We start from the raw sequence: 19,238 nt of genomic DNA, 5'->3' as shown, positions 1-19,238 counted from the left end.
GCCTGTATGTTGAAATAGCAACAGGATCGACAGTCACAGTGTAGTATGGTTACATCATAGTATTTTTATAGACTGTAACCCAAAGCAAATATATAAAATCAAATGTTCTGTAACACCTTTAGGTGAGTAATTTTCAAGCAGATTATTAATATCTGCAGCTTTTTGCTGTTTCTCAGCTTGTGGTTATAGTGAGCAAACATACAATGAATGCTATATGAAGTGGGGGTGTGAAGTGAGCAAAGAGTGTGTATGCAGCAGAAAAGAATATATTAATATGCATTGAAGATGAAAGAGAAATGCTCAAATGCAAATACATTCTGTGTTCTGTGATCTTGGCATGAGTGTACTGTGATGGAGAGGGGTAATTTTAAATTAGAAAAGGTGGAATTTAAAAAATGCCAGTTCCAGCCCCTGCAGCATAACGCAACCATATCCACAGGAGGTGCGTTTATTAACACAAACTCCCCCTTGTAATTCCAAGCTGTGCAGTGTATCAAAGAAAAAATAGGGAAACCTGATTTCTGTTTGGAAAATGCACCAGTGCATCGACGTCTCCCTTTGCGCGCTGATGGTGCAGTCATTTTCTAGAAACCCAAAGTGCCCGCACTATCCTCTCCTTTTTTTCAATGCTGTCTTTTCCCTTCAAATTCAATAACCCTCCCAGCTGTGTGTTTCTCCAGGGATTCCCCAGCTCCCCTGGCCCACAGACAGACTGCACAGTCTGTGGGGAACCTGACACAACATTAACTCCACTGTGAAGCAGAGGTGTCAGAGTCTGTGGGCTGCATCTTCGCTGATGGAGGAGCCATGAAAATGTGACAGCCTTTTATTTCTTCACACTTTAAAGAAAAAAAAAACAAAAAACACGTGCATAGTGTGTTTGATATGGCTGTGTGGGCTGCAGTCATAGCGAAAAATTATGTATAGCCTCAGTGTCCTATTTAAGCATTGTTTATATGAAGACGGGCTACACAGAACCGTTAGCAGGCTTAGCTCGGACTAAGACCGAAGTATTATGGAAAGTGTGAGGAAAAGATGACAGTGACCCAGTTGGACCTACTTTGTGTGGATGGATGAAAGGGAACCAGAAGCCTTTTGATTTAAAACTCTGCTCTTTGTTTAAAGATTCAGTCTCTGACTGTTATTACATGAAACTATGTTGGTGAATTACTACTGTTCTCAGAGGGATTTCTTATACTGTACTGAACATACTTTGCTTTTGTTTCAGCCTATTTATAGATTCCCCCTCTTCTTCCAGTATCATTAAGAGCCATGCGGCAGATCTTTTGGACTTGGGAATATTGTTTCCTTCCTCATGCAGGGATCTCAATTAATAATCCAGAGCGAGAGAACACAAACATACTTTAGGGAGGATGTATGTAGTGTACTCCGCAAGCACTCAGGAGCTCTTGTAACCCCAGACAGTTCTTCACCTCTTCAGGGGATAAAACACTCAACCTGACCAACAAGACATGTCACCCGGAAAAAAAAGCTGTTTGTTTTTCTTTCCACTAAATGCTGTTGAAGTGATGTGGAGCAGAGCTGCTGTTTTGTACGTGTGAATGGGCTTGGATTGATTTCTCTCATGCCCAAGCACTTCAAGAGTGAATGGTTTTATTTATTAATGTGTATATTTATGTTAAAGTTAACATGGCATACATTTTCTGCCTTTAAAGTTCACTCAATTTGTTAAAAATGCTGCAAATTTTGGGAAAAAATACTTTGATTATTTCACAGGCTCTAATTTGCTTTAATGGGTCAGAGACAAAAATATCTCTCTTGATGCTGTAACACTTAAAAAAAAATACAGCGCACAATGAGCTACTTTATAATGCGCTCTAATCACATTACATGTTACCAGAAATAACAAAAAAGAAAGCAGTTTGTGCAAGAATGTCTCACAAATAATGCTTGTTCCACTGTAGGCCTATCATAGAAGATGAGATTTGAAGTAATTACTTTCCTATGAATATTTTGTTTCCAGCATGCATTATGAACCGACACTTCCCGTGTAATTACTGGAGGAAGATACTGTATGTAGCAAATTGTTCCCCAGTGCATGCACTCCCACACAAACACACTTTTCAGGCACTGTGCTGATGTTGTTATTAGATTATTACACTTACTTGAGTATTGATTTACCATAACTGCGGATAGGGGTAATGTTTATACTTTGCTTGGTTAATGTTGTGTGTGGTAATGGTGTTTTGCTTTTTATGGCACTCTGGATTATATATTGACTTTTACTTACCTAAGGTGATGGTAGGTGCAGGGGCGTATCTAGGAAGTGGCCTGGGGTGGCTCGGGCCAACTCTGAAATCTTATTGGCCTCTCCAGGTGCCACCCAGTTATTATTCGCTGTCTACTCAGTCAGTTTGAACTATTGAATAAACTGAATATTTGTTTATAGATGCAATTCAGCCTTAAACCTGAGAGGCAGTAAAGTGCCAGAGTAGTGCCTAGCCTGCCAAAAAGCCACAAAAGAAGTCACTCTGTTGTGCTGTAATTGTGCTGTGAGTCTCTATGTGGCAATTTTGAGTCTTCACCTGATTGATAATTTCATTTATATTTCACAGATAAAGGGCTGAGGTTGTGACACTTTGAGCCCCTGAGACTGTACACAACATGCCATTTCAAATGCCTGTACATGGTTGGCAGGTTTAGGCACCAGGAAAGTAAAAAGAAAATCATATTTTTGGTAAAAGTAACTGTTCTCGTTTTGTACGGGATGTATGTACATTGTAAAGTTATTAAAGTAAGCTATGCCTGATAATGTGACGTACCTACGTAATAAGTACGTTAAGATAAGAGTCCATGTGTCCATATGTACTTTCAGGTTCACACTAGACACAAACAGCAGTCTCCTGGATAAAAGTCCTGTGTTTCTTGATCCATCCACCAATACAACCTCCTCCCTAAGAGGATTTTGTGGCTCTTAATACTTTTAATATTAATATACCTATATATATAACCACCGGCCACTGTAGGGCATTGTTGAACCAGGGATTTCTGTGTCCACCACACCAATGGATAACTGACTTTCTATTGGCATGGTTGCACATAATGTCAATACAATACGTGCCATTACCAGGTAATGTGTTATTAAGAGGTTGTGGACATTTTATGTATTTCTGTTGAGAAAAAAATCTGCTAAATACTTAACATTTTTAAGTTGTTTTTTTTTTGGCATTAAAATATTTTTTGGATGGTATTGACCCACTCTTTGAATTAAGTAAGATTAGATGAGTGCTGAATTCAGAGAAAAATACTTGCCAATATCAAATAGCACAAAGGTTCACATCTGGGTTTTTTTTTTTTTTATCACTTTTACTCATATTTTCCTTTACAGGCAGTAAAATGTGATGTCACAATACACCTATCATGTGTGATAAGAACTGCCCAGTCACTTCGTCTGTTAACGTTGTTTTGGCTTTGCTCTTTTCAGGAAGAGATCAACATGTTGGCCCTTTTCATGGACATTGACCAAGAAAAAGGAGAGACATCCAGATCCCTTACTCAGATAACGTAAAGACATAAGAGGGCAGAGCCAACGCATCTTTCTATTTCTCACATCCTCTTCCTCCCATCTTGCTTATTCTCCTTTTGTCCTAAAGAAGGACATTTTTGTCCCATGGGGGATAACAATATTGACGTCAAGAGATGAGTTATTGATTGAGAGGAGAGGAGACAGTTGACATGCGGCAGTCTATTCCAGGTACCGAGCAGCTTTAAGCATTCATACGTGCATGTGACATGTACGAAGGAATATTCATTTCATTCTGATATGTATATGTATTGAGTTTGTACAACATGTCAAACCAGACAAACACGTGTAGCCTACTAAGAAAAGAAGAGGATGTGGGCGTTTGTCTTCTCTGCAGGCCACATGAGCTTTGCCACTCGCTACAGCATCTTTACATGTTGGAAAATTGATGCAACACTGCTTTGTTCTAACGCCTTACGATATATATGTAGAGATAATGAGATTGTGTTCAGTCCTGATTGAATGGGATGATGACATCGATATGAAATAGCTCTGATCTTCCCATGGCTTCTCTGCGTATTCCACATAGATACATTTTCTTCTTGTCTAGTGGGTCATTTGACCTGTGCTGATTCAATCAGTGGAAAATAAACACACAGCAGCACAGCCCCAAACTGTCTTTCCATATAGAGAGATACACCAGGTGGGTCTGTTTCCTTTTATTCCTAAATGATGCTCAAAAAATTGGTTGCAAGCTCTGCAGAGTTGGTCAATGTCACAGAAGAAAAAAAACAAGTGAAAAAGGCAGAGCGGGGACAGTTCCCATGTATCATTTTGTGGGAGATGTCAATGACCATAGCAACATACAGAGCAAATAGATTCCCACTGGCAATTATGCAAATGTGGATGTGACATGTGAGCCTGCGCCCAGCGTGATGTGACGAGAGGGGAATTCACCAACACTTGGCTGCTCTGTTGCTCGCTGCTACCATTAGCATTAGCATTGTTCACACATCTCCTCATCTTAGGCCGCTTCCACACCCCTCCCCCCATCGCCCTCCCCGCCACCACCACGTCTCCATCCTCCTCCTCCTCCTCCCTGCCTGCGTCCTCTCTTTCCTGTTCTCGCTGCGGTGTTGCTATAGCAACGGAGAAATGTGGGAATACCTCCGTCCTTCAGAGCGCGGGATAGAGAGAGAGAGAGTGTGAGGGGGAGAGAGATAGAGGCAGGCAGAGAGGGAGAGGGAGAGGATGGGAGACAGACAGAGAGTGAAGGGGTAGACAGAGACAAGAGGCGAGGAGAGGAGGGAAGGGAAGGAAGCGTGGAAAAGACTGTTAATTAAAAGACAGCAAGCGAGTGGCTGTGACTCACTGCCTGAATGGACACCATTGCCTGTCACTTAGCCCCTGACTCTTAGCATTTGTCCCCCTCCTCCTACTCCACTGCCGCTCACTCCCTAAAAGCTACCCTCCCATTGATATTCAGTCTCTGTGATGAAGAAGACGCCGCCGTTATCTGACTGGAGGGGTGGGTGCCAGCGTGGGTGGGGGTGGGTTTAACTGAGATGGCACGGTGTCGCACAGCCATGGCGTAGCTTCACGCTGGGCCCTACGCACGCCATTTGTTTGACGATCCATGTGTTCTGGATGTCTCCATTTGTAGTGAGGCTGCAGTTTCCATGACAACGCCCGGACTGAAATAGCACCCCGGTTTCCTCCTTCTCTCCCTCTCTCCCTCTCCTCCGCTCACAATACACTCATAACTGTTCATTCCTGATCTTGGGCCTCGTTCTATCAGGCTGAGATGTCCCATACTGCTCATCTCCATTCATCATATGGGTTGAAGCACATGAAAGCCCCCCAACACCGCAACCAATGCCCCCCCCCACCATCATCGCCTTCACACAAACACACACACAAATACACACATACGTGCATGCACACGAACACATGCATCACTTCTCCTCCCACCTCTTATCTCCCATTTTCAGTCTCTCGGTCGCCCTGCAACAGATTCTGTCAACATGCATCAACCTCTGTGTTGCCATGACAACGGTCTTGAAAATCACCGCAATTATTTCAACAAAGACAAAAACACTACAGCCACTTGGGGGAGAGGGAGGAAAAAGGATGGCGTGTGTGTGCATGTATGTGTGTGTGTGTGTTTGTTTTTGTTTTATGTTTGTGTGCATGAAATAGAGAGCGAATGAATGAGAGAAAGAGATACAGAGCTGTGAGTCTATGCATGCATGTTTAGTGACCCTTCAATGAACTGGTATGTATCAACTGTAGCACAAATGTGCAGACAGTGTGATGGTGTGTGTGTGTGTGTGTGTGTACAGCATATGTGTGTGTGCATGTGTTTTGCCCTAATATGGTAAAAATCTTTTCTTTTCCGCCACTTAGATCCTTAAGTATGTATATGTTGTTCTGTAAATCAGTGCAGGTGTACTCACTGACCCATTTGTACACGTGTATGGTTTTCAAAGCCAACCTGCACCAGCTACAGTACCACATGTGTGTGTTATGTGTGTGTGTGCCTATGTGTGCGAGTGAGAGCATTGCGCTGCTGTGAGATAGAGAGAAAGAGTAAAACAGATGGGCTGAGAGATTTGCACAGTCGTGGAAAGTTTACTAAGTATACCTCCTCGAGTACTATGCTTTGATGTACTTGTACTTGATTATTTCCACTGTATGCTGCTTGATAATTTTGCTCATACTGAACACCATATTATGTATTTGTATATTTAATTTATATAGTGTGAGGTTATATGTAATGAAATGGAATGAACCTTAAATATATAGAATAAAAAGTTGGAATGGAATGAAAGATGGGATTTATTAGAATTAAACTTGAAAATAGAGTATGATATGTTGGAATGGAATTAATTATGTAGGGAATTAAACTTGAATATAAAGAATGAAAGTCAAATATATTCAATCTATTTTAAATATATATATATATATATATATATATGTATATATATATATATATAAACTTGAATATACAGAATAAAATTTGAAAGTGTAGAATAGGAAGTTGGAATGGAATTAAACTTGAATATATGGAATGAAAAGTGAATACATAGAATGAAACTTAAATATATAGAATTAAACATGAAATATGGAATGAAACTTGAATAAATATAATGAAATATATGGAACAATAGTTTGCTATATGGAATTAAACTTGTACATATGAGATGAAACTTCAATATGTAGAATGAATTTTGAATATATGATTATGGAAGTTTGAATATATAGAATGACACTTAAATATGCTATATGGAATTAAAGTTAGAATATATGGCATGAAACTTGAATATATGGAATAAAAACTGAAAATATAGAACCAAACTTGACTTTATGTGAAATGTAAATAAAATGCTTCTGTGTCAGGTCATGATCTTGTTTATTTTTTATTTTTTTTCCATTTTCTGTTTATGCTATAATGTTAATCTCTGTCTCATTACATTTCAGGTCCCCACATCCTGTCAAGTTTCCCTCCAGTGTGATTACCTGCCCTACCCCTAATGCGTTTCACCTGCGTCTGATTGCCACACCTGTGTCTTGTTATTGTCCCCTCCCCTTGTGTATATAAGCTGTGTGTTCCTTTCCCTCTCTGTCAGTTTGTCTTTGTCTTGTGTAGCATGCGATCCTGCAGTATTTCCTTGTGGTGGCTTTCTGGTGTCTGTGTGTATTGGACTGTTTTATGACTCTGCCTTAGCCTAGCCATCTTTTGATTTGTTGGCCCTACTGACTGATCACTTATATCTTTTTTTGGGGGGGTGATAAAAGACCTGGATTTTCACACACCTGGTCTGCCTCAGAGCCTTGCATTTGGGTGTATTTGCTATGAGCCTGACATTAAATATGTAGACACTTGAATTAATAAAAACTTGAAATATGGAATACAAATTTGAGTTATATAGAATGCAACTTAAATATGTAAAATGAAACTTGAATATATAGAGTGAAACTTGATTATATGAAATAAAACTTGAATATACAGAATTTGAAATTTCAAAATAGATAAACAAATGTGCAAATGTAAATATGAAATCCAAGTTTGAATATATGGAATGAAACTTAAATCAATTTGAGAATACTGATTAATTCTGTCTTGGAACTAGATATTCTCAATTTTTGCAGCTATAAATAAAAACCACCAAAAGCCCCAAACCATGACTCTCAGCCTCATGTCCACTAGTTCATAGCAAAAATGTAATCTAAAAAAAACTGGGCACAAAAATATTGTATTATTTTCATTAAAAAAAAAACAAAAACTGGGCACTGTAGTTTTTATCAAACATTACGCAAACAAGATAAAATATTGTATTTGTTGGGGGTTATTGGCATGCTAGTGAGTATTCACAGCACCACGATGTGTGTGGGATTGACTCAAAATAAATCACAACGCCTGTTTGTTGTAACACAGGAACATGTCACCCAGTGCAATGGTATGATTTGTCATGTGTTTTAAATAGTTTTTGGATGTCTATGCCACAGAGGAATAAGCTATATAGGTCAAAACATGGGATTTGTTGAACAATATTGAATATCATCAGACCTTTGCTTGAAGTTAAATTTGGATGCAATGGTCTGTGATCTGAGTATGAGACTTATTGCACAAAGAGTGTATTGCTATTGCTAATTTTCAGCTCTTGTCCCTAGTTGTGTTTGCAAATATAGACCTTTAGTGTTATTAAAATGTTAAGTTTCAAATATCATAAAACAACTATACACTATTACCAACACTACATATACCACAATGCATACATCACTACATATACCGCATTACTCATATTGCAGTACAAATACCAAAATACACTAATATCCATAAAGTAAATACTTGCACGTGTGATTATGTGTGCCCTTTTACTTCAAGTCAATTTCAATTAAGTCATCATTTACAGTTTAGAACATTTATGCAACGCTGATAAGCCCCCCTGTGAATACTGTACTGTGTATCACTTAGTACAACAGATCCTATCTTACACCAATCAAATATGATGTCAGTGTTGTATAGCTCTAAATCTTCACACTCACTAATCCCATTGTATCCCATAAAGCTGCTTTGATACTAACAGATACTTACATGTGTGTCGAGTCAGGGAAAACACTCCAGGCCCTGTAATTTTGGGGCCAAACCCACGGCAGATGACATAGCAAGTTATAATGAGTGTTTGTGGCCCCGAGCCAGTGTGTAAGAGTGTAAGTGTGTGTTTATGCATGTAGGAGTACAATTTGAGAAGCCAGGTGGGCGCGTCTTAACTTAACCCATTTCTTTGTCACATTGTTACGCTAAAGCCAGAGTATCCTTAAGAATATAAGCCTTAAAGTGGAGCTATCCACATTGAGGGGCCTAATATGTATCCTTAAATTCAAAAGATGACTCAAATATGTCTGCCGAGAGGGGGGTTGTCATGTCACTGCACAGCAGGGAATTGGCAGAGACAGTGATTTGGACTTCAGTCGGCGATGAAGTAGATTGGGATCTGAAATCCCCGAGGAGAAATAGAGAGAGTGTGAGAGAGAGAGAGAGAGGAGGTCAGGTAGGTGGGCTATAAAAGCACTCCTTCCTTAACTGGAACATGCACTTAATGTCAATCCGGGTATGACTGCAGATTTGGGATGCACAGTGGTCCTCCTCTGTCACTCGTTTGACTGAAACAGCAAAATGTGTGTACAAGTGTGCTGAGGTAAGTGCATGTGTTCATGTACATGGTCTGCAAAATCTCTTCTGACAAGGCATTTTGTTAGACTCTACTGTACATCCATATTCTTGATGTACGTCTAGAGCAAGCTGAATACTGGACTATACTGTGGGAGTATTTTGTAAAAAGATGACCAAAAATATACAGTTTTTTTTAATTTATGTAATTGTTCTAAAAGACACATTTTGCACACCTTCTGTTAATAAATTCTGCTCCTAATTGTTTTACAATTAAAGTTTCTTGACATTTTTAACTTGTGTTAACAGGTGACTGTGAAGGAGGTAGAAACTGACAAGTCAAAAAGATGTGGAAGTTCCAGAAAAGTTTGGGCTGTGTCTTCCTCCTCTGTTGCATCTGCTTGACTGAGTGCCGGGTGCTGAAGTTTGTCGTAGCAGTAAGTCTACCCAGTTTCCTCCCTGCGCGGGCGATTAAAGTGATGACATTTGAACATAGTATTGCAATTTCATATTACACTCTCTTACAACATTTTAATATCATCTGGAAGCCACTTTAGATCACACCAGACCGATATGACTGCACATTGTTGCTGATTACACTGTATTTTTCTGCTCAGTGAGCATTATTATATTTACACATTTATGTGACAAAGGATTACTTTGAGCCTAAACTCCAACAGTGTCAGGCATATCTCTCCCAGACACCACTGCTCTGCTCATAAACCTCTTTGCATATCTTTCTTTTGCACCATAGTTCAATAATAGAAAAAGACAACTGAAGGAAAACACAAATGTTTTTTCTATGTGACCTCAAATATTACACGTGCGTGTTTGTCACTTATAAACGACTCACATATTTAATAGTGTGTCTGTTTTCTAATACATTGGCAGTTTATAATTTAAGCTAAATTGTAGTTTTACAGTTACAATTTTACTACATGCTATGTAGTAGTTCAATTGTATTGGTACTTGTCTTATCAGTGTGTTTATCTGTTTTGATTAATTTATAATTGGGTATTTGTAATAGTTTGTTGTTTAAATGTGTTTTAATTCAACTATTCCATGCCGCTTCGAGTCGAGTCAAGGGCTTAGGTTTCATTTCAACATTTGGGTGACATACATAAAACTAGTGGTTTTGGGAACATACACCAGAAAATTTTAAGGATCAGCCACTTAATTTCCAGCATTCTGGTGATTTTCCATGAGCCAGTTTGTGCGTTTTTATAGTGTAAATGTCTATATTTTGCTTTTATCGGAGGAGACAAATACACATTTTAAATATTAAAGGGGCCATGTCTCTCCAGCCCTCCCAGTGAGTTAAGTTAAGTTTGTTTGTTTGTTTCTAGTCCTAAGAAGGTGTTTTGTGTCAAAAATGACACACACACGCAAAATATAATAATTATCTCTACAGTCAAACCCTGAATTTGTTGACTCAACTTTGTGGTTCGCTTTTTTTTTTTTTTTTTTAGGTTTTTCATCCAAATTGTTTGCAAAGTTCAAATCACTGTGGAACTAACAGGAGTGACTCACTTGTGTCCACAATCCACTTTAATCAACCTGTGTGTCATGTCACTGCTCAAAAAGTGAGTCCTCAAGGTTAATAATTCTAACGGAGGAGCTCTGGCATTTGTGTCATCCAAAATGACTCTTCTGCGTCTCAAATCCAGCCTTAACTGACCAAGATCACAGGTTACTATTTCTGACTTCTGTCTCGGGGTGGATTTTCCCCCTAAGTACACAGTGTAATGACTGGCACAGCAGCGTGGCGTCTGAATCCATGTGACATAATCTGTTATGATTTTTAAGGTGTTTCGACATGGCGATCGATCTCCTATTGAGTCGTATCCCAGGGATCCTCATGGGGAGGAAGTGTGGGCTCAGGGCTTTGGGCAGCTGACTGAGGTACTGTTCTGTTTGTGTGTGTGTGTGTGTGTGTGTGTGTGTGTGTGTGTGTGTGTGTGTGTGTGTGTGTGTCCTTTTGTGTGTGGATATAGAAAACAAAACAACAAAGTTTTAAAAGTTTTTTGTTGTATGTAGTGTACAAAATCCATCAAGCTGTCCATTTTTCCCACTTTTACAGGGTAATGGTGGGCTATGGTGGCCCTCAGGTGCAAAACACAACAACATTACAGAAAACACAACAGCAACAAACAAAAAAAACCCTATTACAGAATTAAAAACACAACAGTATTTTACAAAACACATTAACAAATTAGAAAACACAACAACAGTTAAAAAAACCAAACAAACAAAACTGTTTTGTGTTTGGTCAAATAGTTTTTTTTTTGCATCTCAGGGCCACCATACTCAAGCCTATCCCAGTATCAACTTGGGTGACATACTTTAGTCCATAATCTAAAATGTAAAATGAAAATAAAACTTCCTATAAAATCTGACCTGAAATCAGAGGGCCAGAGCTGACACTCATTTAGTGAGATAAGCAGTTGTTAAGGGCCTAGAATTTAGATTTTTTTTTATTTATTTATTTTTTTATGGTGAAGAGACAATAACTGAATAAAAATTGAACTTCCTAAACAAAAAAAACTGACTTATTATGCCATTCTTGCCAAAAATACTGAAAAAACAACCCAGAGATGGGTGAAATGAGCAATTGAAGCAGGCTATGAAAGTAAATTACTCTTCTATGGAACAAGTACTCCCAGGATTCTGTGGTTTAAAAAAATCATACATAGATTTAGAAGGTAATATACTATAATTACTGTGGTTATCAAAAATAATATTGATGAAATTTGGTCTCTCTTTAGTCTTTACATGCTTATTTGCACAGTTTGTTGGTTTTTTTTGTAAATTATATGTCTTTAAACTAATATTTACAATACACAAGTTGGTTCAGTGCCATGTGAATATGTTATAGTGAAGGGGGTCCCTAGAGCAAATCCTGCCTAGGGGCCACAAAAGTGTAAGGCCAGCCCTGTAGAGGGACACTTATGGAGTAGGGGTATGTCTAAGCTCCTTTTGTATTTTTCTATAGGTGCAGTAGCTTGTAGGTGTGGTGTCAAAGTATATTTCACTTATGATCTGCACAACATATAAGCAGTTCAAGTCCTTAGATGGAAGAAAAGCTTGTTGTAGACTTCTAATTAAATTCCTTCCCGCTGTGATATTGTTTTGTTCTCGAGCAATTAGCCACTTTACAGTGAATAAACTTATCATTTGTGGCTCTAGGAGGCCCTGTAAAAAGGGTGAAACCTGTTATTTTATGTAAAAAAGTTGAATTTGACCTTAAATGCGCCAAATCTACAGCAAAAGGTCAGATTTGACAAAGATTAACAGTGCTGGCAATTTTCCTTTCAGCTGGGCATGAAACAACAGTTTGAGCTGGGCAGGTTTCTAAGGAGGCGTTACGGTAACTTTCTTAGCGAGGACTACGACAACAAGGAGGTAGGTGTTTTTATGTGTGTATAGAGATGTGCATTTCTTTTTTTTCTGACATCCCCTGTGACCCTGTGTACTTCAGTGTCATCCAGTGCCGTTGTCATGCATGCCCACAGCCCAATCATGTGCCAGCGACCGTCTGTATTAGCTCTAACTACATACACTAAGTTAATGAGCGTGACTCATATCAGTGATATCACTGCTATGGCCTTGTGTTTTGCTGTAACATGTGGGATAATTTTGCCTCTGGGCTTCATGTACAGTTGCATGTTGGGCTGCATTCTCAGCATTATGAAGATCTGATTTCTGCTTTCCTTTCCTGTCTCTGTTTTCTTTACACTCACTGTCTTTCTTTCTTTCTTTAAATCTCCCTCTCTCTTACCCCTCCCCCCATCTTTCTCCATCCTTGTGTTCAGTCCTCTCCCTCTCCTAAATAACACGCAATTACCACAAAAATAACAGCACTTCTCAGTACCTGTCATTGGCGATTTGTCGCCTAAGTCTCTGTCAACTTATACCTTACCTTTCCACTGCGCTGCCATGTCTGTCTTAATTTGACAAAAAGGGGGGGAGAGGAAAAAAAAGAAGCATTCTCGGCATCACAGGAACATCCAACCTTATCAACGTGATTTACTGTGTGCAAAAACCTGACATGGGGTGACAGAGAGATATAGACGAGCGAAGGCTGATGTCAGAAGGGATCACAGTGAGAGGGATCTTTCCACCTCCCTCTCTCATCCATTTGGATCTCTTCTGACTCCCCTCCTTTTCATGTTAAGGGAATACCTCGGTTGACTAGAGAGAAATACATTTTTGCTGGCTGCTTTTAGTTTGCATCTTTATTAAATCAAAAATAGAAACTGAATTATGTGTGTTTCCAATTTCCAAATGCAATTTGAGTGTCCAAGTGCGTTTCCACTTTCCATAAAAAGTCTTGTAGCATTTGGAAAAGTGCAGTAAGAATCAGTGCCAGGCATTGCACAAACATATGGATGCATTTTAATGCCCTTTCATGTTTCCAACAGTTATATGTAAGGAGCACTGACTACGATCGCACTCTGATGAGTGCCCAGGCTTGCCTTGCTGGGATGTTCCCCCCAACCAGACGCCCGCCTCCCATCATGCCCCAGTTACTGTGGCGGCCTATTCCAGTGCACACCATCCCCAGGGCCCAGGACAAGGTGGGCTGCTGAGCCACATAAATATTTCCTCTCACACGGCAGCCAGCCGCATAGAAACTTGTACAAGTTAATTTGAGCCTCTCTCTCTGCTCTGTGTTACTGTCTTTGCTCACCTCAGCTGTGAACCCGCCATGCTGATATTCCCCACTGTTATAAAGTGTGAAATGAACACATAATTGTGCCCAGAAGACTCACAGTACCTGCAGTATATGTGCATTATTTCCACTAATGCTGTGCTGTTGTTTTCGATTTCTCAAGCTGTTGAAGTCTCCAGGCAAAGACTGTCCAAGGTTCAGAGCGCTGATGACGGAGACCTTTGAGAGCGAGCACTACCAGAGGTTCCTCAGGGCTCACCAGGTGAGACAAACCACAGAAGAAGATAAATACACTGTACTGTAAGTCATCCTCCGCTCAATGACGTGAACGCTCTACTCACAGCTCAGTTTGCTAAACATCACTTTTCCATGAGTCATGTGCCTGTTAACCACTAAAAACTTGTTTGTAACTCTGTTGTTTTTTTTTAATTGTCATTATTATATAATCAGAGGTGCTGTGAATAATACTTCTCCACACCTCAGCTGCTTTTTTTTCTGCTTATCCGTGCCCCCATTTGTAAATTAACAAACACTGTGAAATGCACATTTGTGCAAAACAGTGAAATATATACTTCACAGTTGCCGATGCCAACGTTATCAGCACCTCCAGTGGACGTGTTAGTTATGCTGCAGACATCATGTCCTCTCAGTGATTTTTCTCAGGCACGGTGACTCCAGTGCCTCGAAAAAGCTGCACAGTGCAATTTCTCTCACATTCTCAGAGACGCTAATTAACGCTTGGATTGAATTAGATTAAGAATTACAATGAAAAGGTTTTAATTAAACTGAGTCCCATGTGCTGCCTATTAAGGTGGTGTTTGAGATCAGGATGGGGCCTCCTGCATTGAATTTTAACACCCTCTGCTGGAGGCACAGTACCTGCAAGTTGGATGCAAGAACAAAAATGGTGCCATTTTTCAGTGTATTGTCTGACCAAAGGCTTAACTGAACAACAATCTCTGAATCAGTAATCAGTCTGCAACCCTGAGTTCTATGCACTTGAGCCACAGAAGAGTTATTTTTAATTACATCTGAAAAAACAACAAAGAGTAGTCTTATACAACTTGTAACTAACAAGTTGACTAACTAACTAACAAGTTATCTAACTAACTACACTTGTTTTTTATTCCAATATTATCACTGAGAATAACAAATTAAATTTCTTTTAACATTATGGTATTTCCGTAGAAAATATTGTACTTTTTCATCTATTTATTTGACAGATGGAGTAAATAGTTACTACGAAGATTAAGGTTTCACCTAAAAAAAAACCCTCATAATAGATTTTTTATATAGGAAAAACTATATAATTACCTAGATTACATATTTAAAATTATGTTATAAAATTATTTTGATTTATGCACTTTTTCCAGGTAATTTCCTTGTTTTTAGTTAATTATCTTGAATTTTATTTATTTATTTAATTTATTTATTTATTACTAATTTCCTGCTAATTTTGGGGTAATTTCTTCCATTGCTAACTGCTTTCGTCCCATGTTTTTGAAAGAAATCAGAAACATCAGAAACCAGTTTGCTAATGTTTCAAAGGGTTAAACAATCTAGATTGCTAAATAGCAAGACAGGTCAAGGGAGATATGCATATCTTTGATTTTGGGGTGAGTTGATGCTTCAAAGAACAAAGGGTGTCCAATATATTACAGGAATGCAAAACTTAAGGTCCTCATCTAACAGCCCTCCAGATTAATGTTGAGCACCCAAACCCTGGTTTTGAACCACTGGACTAAACTACCAACTATAGTTATAACTACCTTGTGTGAACATTTATTTCACAGCTAGTTAAATGTAATATTTTAACTCTTCTCTAACTCTCTCTGCACATTGCAGTACTTTGTGGAGGGACTCTCCAATCACACCGGCTACCCTGTCTCCAAACTGGTTGGGAAGAAAATATGGAGGGTCTACGATAGTCTTACCTGTCAGGTATAGTTGATGTTTTGCAGCAAGCACATAGATGCATGCATAGACACTACTGCAGGGATACTCAACTTACAGCCTACTGGCTAAATCCCCCGACAGGGTGCCATGTGGCTCCCCAATCATTTTCTAATTCACAATAAGAATAAAGTGATTCACACTGGGAATTGTTTTTGTACTTTTAGTATACACAAGGTGCCAGAGTGCATGAAAAAGCATCAAAACAGAGCTTGTTTAAAAGTGCCAGGGGAAGATCCACTGAACCCCCTGACAAAGGTCCTAGGTAAGCCCCTAGTAAATCCTAGAAACACCCTAAAGTCTGAGAAATGTCCCAAAATCTGAGAAATGTCCTAAAATCTGAGAAGTGTCCTAAAATCCTAGAATCATATAGGGGCTGCTGCGACTGGCCTATCCTGTCATTACGCAAATGTGGCCCCAAAGCAAAGCAAGTTGAGTATCACTGCACTACTGTATTCTGCAGTTCACACATGCTTTAATTACTGATACAAGCAGCAGCTGCAGGCAGTGAGAGTCAAACAGAAAGATGGAAAATACAAGAGATCTGTTTTCTTCAACACATCTGCAGAGTGATGAGGAGGGGGCTGGAGTGTGTGGGAAATCATTTTTATATGTACAGTAAGACTTGAATAGGATAACATATTGAAATGATAATTAAAGCATTATGAGATGGGTGGATTCTAGGCCAGGTTGAATACGCTCATTCACACTTGCAAAATGAGCATCTGTTATCTTCAGACCACCGCTAAAAATAGCTGGGATAATAGAAACGATGAAATACAGCCATTTAAACCCCCTTTGTTGCGATTCATGTGTTGTGTAATGAGATTATTAGCGTGATGCGGCGTAATGAATGCTATTCTCTTGTGCAGAGGATCCATAACTTGACTCTCCCTCGCTGGGCCACCCAAGATGTTCTGGACACCCTAAAGAGAATTACATCATTTGAGGTCATGTACAGCATCCTCAGTCACAAGCGGAAAGAGAAGGCCAGGCTCTCGGGAGGTGAAGATTCACATTAGAGGCAATTAATTTAAAACAGTGTTGTGAGAGGGAAAAAATGATATTGGAGCAAAAAAAGCTCAGTGTATCCAATGTTGTGACTGCTAGCGGAGGCTTTGTTTATGCCTCAGACAGTGTAAAGTGCTGGGCTGGGCTTCCCAAAAGCATATTAGCACATAAGAGCTAATGGGACAAAGATGATTACAGTGCTAAGACAAGATTCTCAGTAAGGTCAAAACAATTGTGTTGGTGTCTGGGAAAATTTCGTTTGCACTGTTGACACTGATGCGTTAATTTACCAGGGGTGCTGCTGAATGCCATCCTGAGGAATTTCTCCAGGGCTGTAGAGCAAGGGAGCACTCTCAAATTCATTATGTACTCAGCTGTAAGTTCAACGTTTGGGCACATTTTTATTATCTATCATGTTGCTTCACACACTGTGTATCTTCCTCACCTCCTTGATGTTTTCTCATTCCAGCATGACTCGACCCTCATCACCCTCCAGGCAGCTCTGGATGTGTACAACGGCCTTCTTCCCCCTTACGCTTCCTGTCAACTCTTTGAGTTCTACCAGGAGTATGATGGGTAATGACGTCCTGCCTGCTCCTTGCATATTTAATGACAAATATCTAGGTCAGATGGCCAAAACACACCACATTTAGAGCAATCACCTCCCACTGTTAAGCCGCACCGAACCATTCAAGTGCGTTTTTTTTTTCCTTTTTCAATTTGATGGAAATCTGGCAGCCATCCAGGACTGCGATGGCCAAATTAGCACATGATACAAAAGCCATTTACATAACACTTAACCACAAGTGTGTGTCATCTCATTGTGTTAATCCTAATAATTCCCCAGGTCCTATTCTCTGGAGCTGTATTATCGTAATGACTCCTGGCGAGACCCTTACCCCAACCCTGTGCCAGGATGTAACGGGTTGAACCCGTGCCCGCTGTCCATGTTCAATGAGCTGGTGCGGGACGTGGTGGCAGAGGACTGGGAGGCTGAGTGTGGGTTTAGGACACGATTATCAAGCACAGGTGAAGTATTTTTTTAGATATATTCTCATGCACGCAGGGGCGTCATGGTGGGGGGAAAAGTGGGACTGATTATCCAGGGGCCCACAATAAGCCTGAAATGAAAAGTTTGGTTTGCCAGACTCGCTGAACACAGGAGCTGCTGGTCTACTGTTGCCTCCATCAGTTAATTTGCTTGTGTATTGTGTGACTTTGCCATCTAAAGGCATTAGTTCAAATCCACCAAAGGCATAATAACACAAACTTATGAACTGATTGCAGCAATTGTCGACCTGCAGCTCCTGTGTTCAGCAAGCTCAAATTAATGTTTTTATTCCAGTTGAGTCTGGTGGCTTCAACAGTAGCATAAGGAATGGGGAATGATATCCCTGGCTGCCTGACAGAGAGGTAAAGCAGTGAAGATACTCTCAATATAGCGTACACTTAAACTGATAATGATTTTTTTAAGTGGGAATTTTTTAGGTGGCCAAAATGTGTTTTGTTGCTGAACCCCATTCACAGCAGTACATTGCTTAGCTTCTGTGTGAGACTCCAGCCTGCTTCTCCAAACTGGAGGTGTGCCAACTGAAATCCACTGTATGTAATGCACTGATTATGTAAAAGTGGAACCATCCCTTTAAAGGCGTAAAATGGTTTAGTCCACCCCTGCACTTGGATTCATTACTAAACGCAGCAGGAGCTGAGTGAGTGACTGCTTATGTTGCTGGGGCATAAAAATACATTGGAAATAGGGGTTCCAAAAAAGAAAAGAAAGGGAAAGAAAGCATAAATTGTAACCAAAAAAAAGTATTTCAAAAGGTGCTTGAGAGTGATATGTTTCAAGAGAGAAAGGGCACGGGGCCTCACAGATACTTCTTTTTCATAGGGCCCAGAATTTGATGCTACGTCCCTGCTTACACTAACTTCTACTTCAACACATATTTTGGCATCGTTAACACTTGGCTGCAATATGTTTATTCCTGTATCCACTTTGGGGAAAAGTGTGGGGGATTTTTAACACAGACTGTCTGATTTAAAAATATCAAGGCTTTTTGAAAATCCTCCAACTGCTCCACATTCACATGTACCCCTAAACGGGGATTGTTGTCTCCCACAGGTGTCATAACAGTTCTCGCAGTGGCTGTGGGTCTCCTGGCAGTGGCGCTGTTGTTCAGCATAGGAGTGGCAATCCACAGGAGGAGGGCGCACTACTCCAGAGAGGTGTAGTGCAGACGTCTGTCAGACTTGTGCCAAAAATACTCAAAGGTGCTTCTCTAATAATAATGTGCCATGTATTTTTAATACTTTGAATCCCGATTGGGTGTGTGTGTGTGTGTGTGTGTGTGTGTGTGTGTGTGGGTGGGTGTGTGGGTGGGGTGTGGGGCTCTTCTTCATGAATTCTGCTTGTGTTATTTCAATATTTTTAACTGAGAAATAAA

General features: G+C 39.8%; 1 protein-coding gene across 1 annotated transcript; it reads left to right on the top strand.

Annotated features, from left to right (window-relative positions):
• The first annotated feature begins 9,478 nt into the window (after positions 1 to 9,478).
• On the top strand, positions 9,479 to 19,146 carry LOC121958837 (testicular acid phosphatase homolog). Its single transcript, XM_042507978.2, has 11 exons — positions 9,479 to 9,595; positions 10,965 to 11,060; positions 12,474 to 12,560; positions 13,580 to 13,735; positions 13,994 to 14,092; positions 15,676 to 15,771; positions 16,656 to 16,788; positions 17,088 to 17,170; positions 17,264 to 17,370; positions 17,642 to 17,823; positions 18,917 to 19,146. The coding sequence occupies exons 1-11, from the start codon at positions 9,506 to 9,508 to the stop codon at positions 19,024 to 19,026; spliced, it is 1,239 nt and encodes a 412-aa protein (XP_042363912.2). The 5' UTR covers positions 9,479 to 9,505; the 3' UTR covers positions 19,027 to 19,146.
• Positions 19,147 to 19,238: the final 92 nt, after the last annotated feature.

The sequence above is a fragment of the Plectropomus leopardus genome, chromosome 19, assembly GCF_026936395.1.
Source record: "Plectropomus leopardus strain MGB_pleo_1.0 chromosome 19, ASM2693639v1, whole genome shotgun sequence".
In the NCBI taxonomy this organism is placed as follows: Eukaryota; Metazoa; Chordata; class Actinopteri; order Perciformes; family Serranidae; genus Plectropomus; species Plectropomus leopardus.
Note: the sequence above shows the minus strand (reverse complement) of the source record. Positions and strands in the feature narration are given on the sequence as shown.

What these genes read in the sequence shown, in the direction of transcription:
- LOC121958837 (XM_042507978.2), top strand. Translation starts at nt 9,506, where the DNA reads ATGTGGAAGTTCCAGAAAAGTTTGGGCTGTGTCTTCCTCCTCTGTTGC. An exon ending in GCTTTGGGCAGCTGACTGAG is followed by an intron (nt 11,061 to 12,473) that starts GTACTGTTCTGT and finishes TTTTCCTTTCAG; the next exon opens with CTGGGCATGAAACAACAGTT. An exon ending in AATTCATTATGTACTCAGCT is followed by an intron (nt 17,171 to 17,263) that starts GTAAGTTCAACG and finishes TTCTCATTCCAG; the next exon opens with CATGACTCGACCCTCATCAC.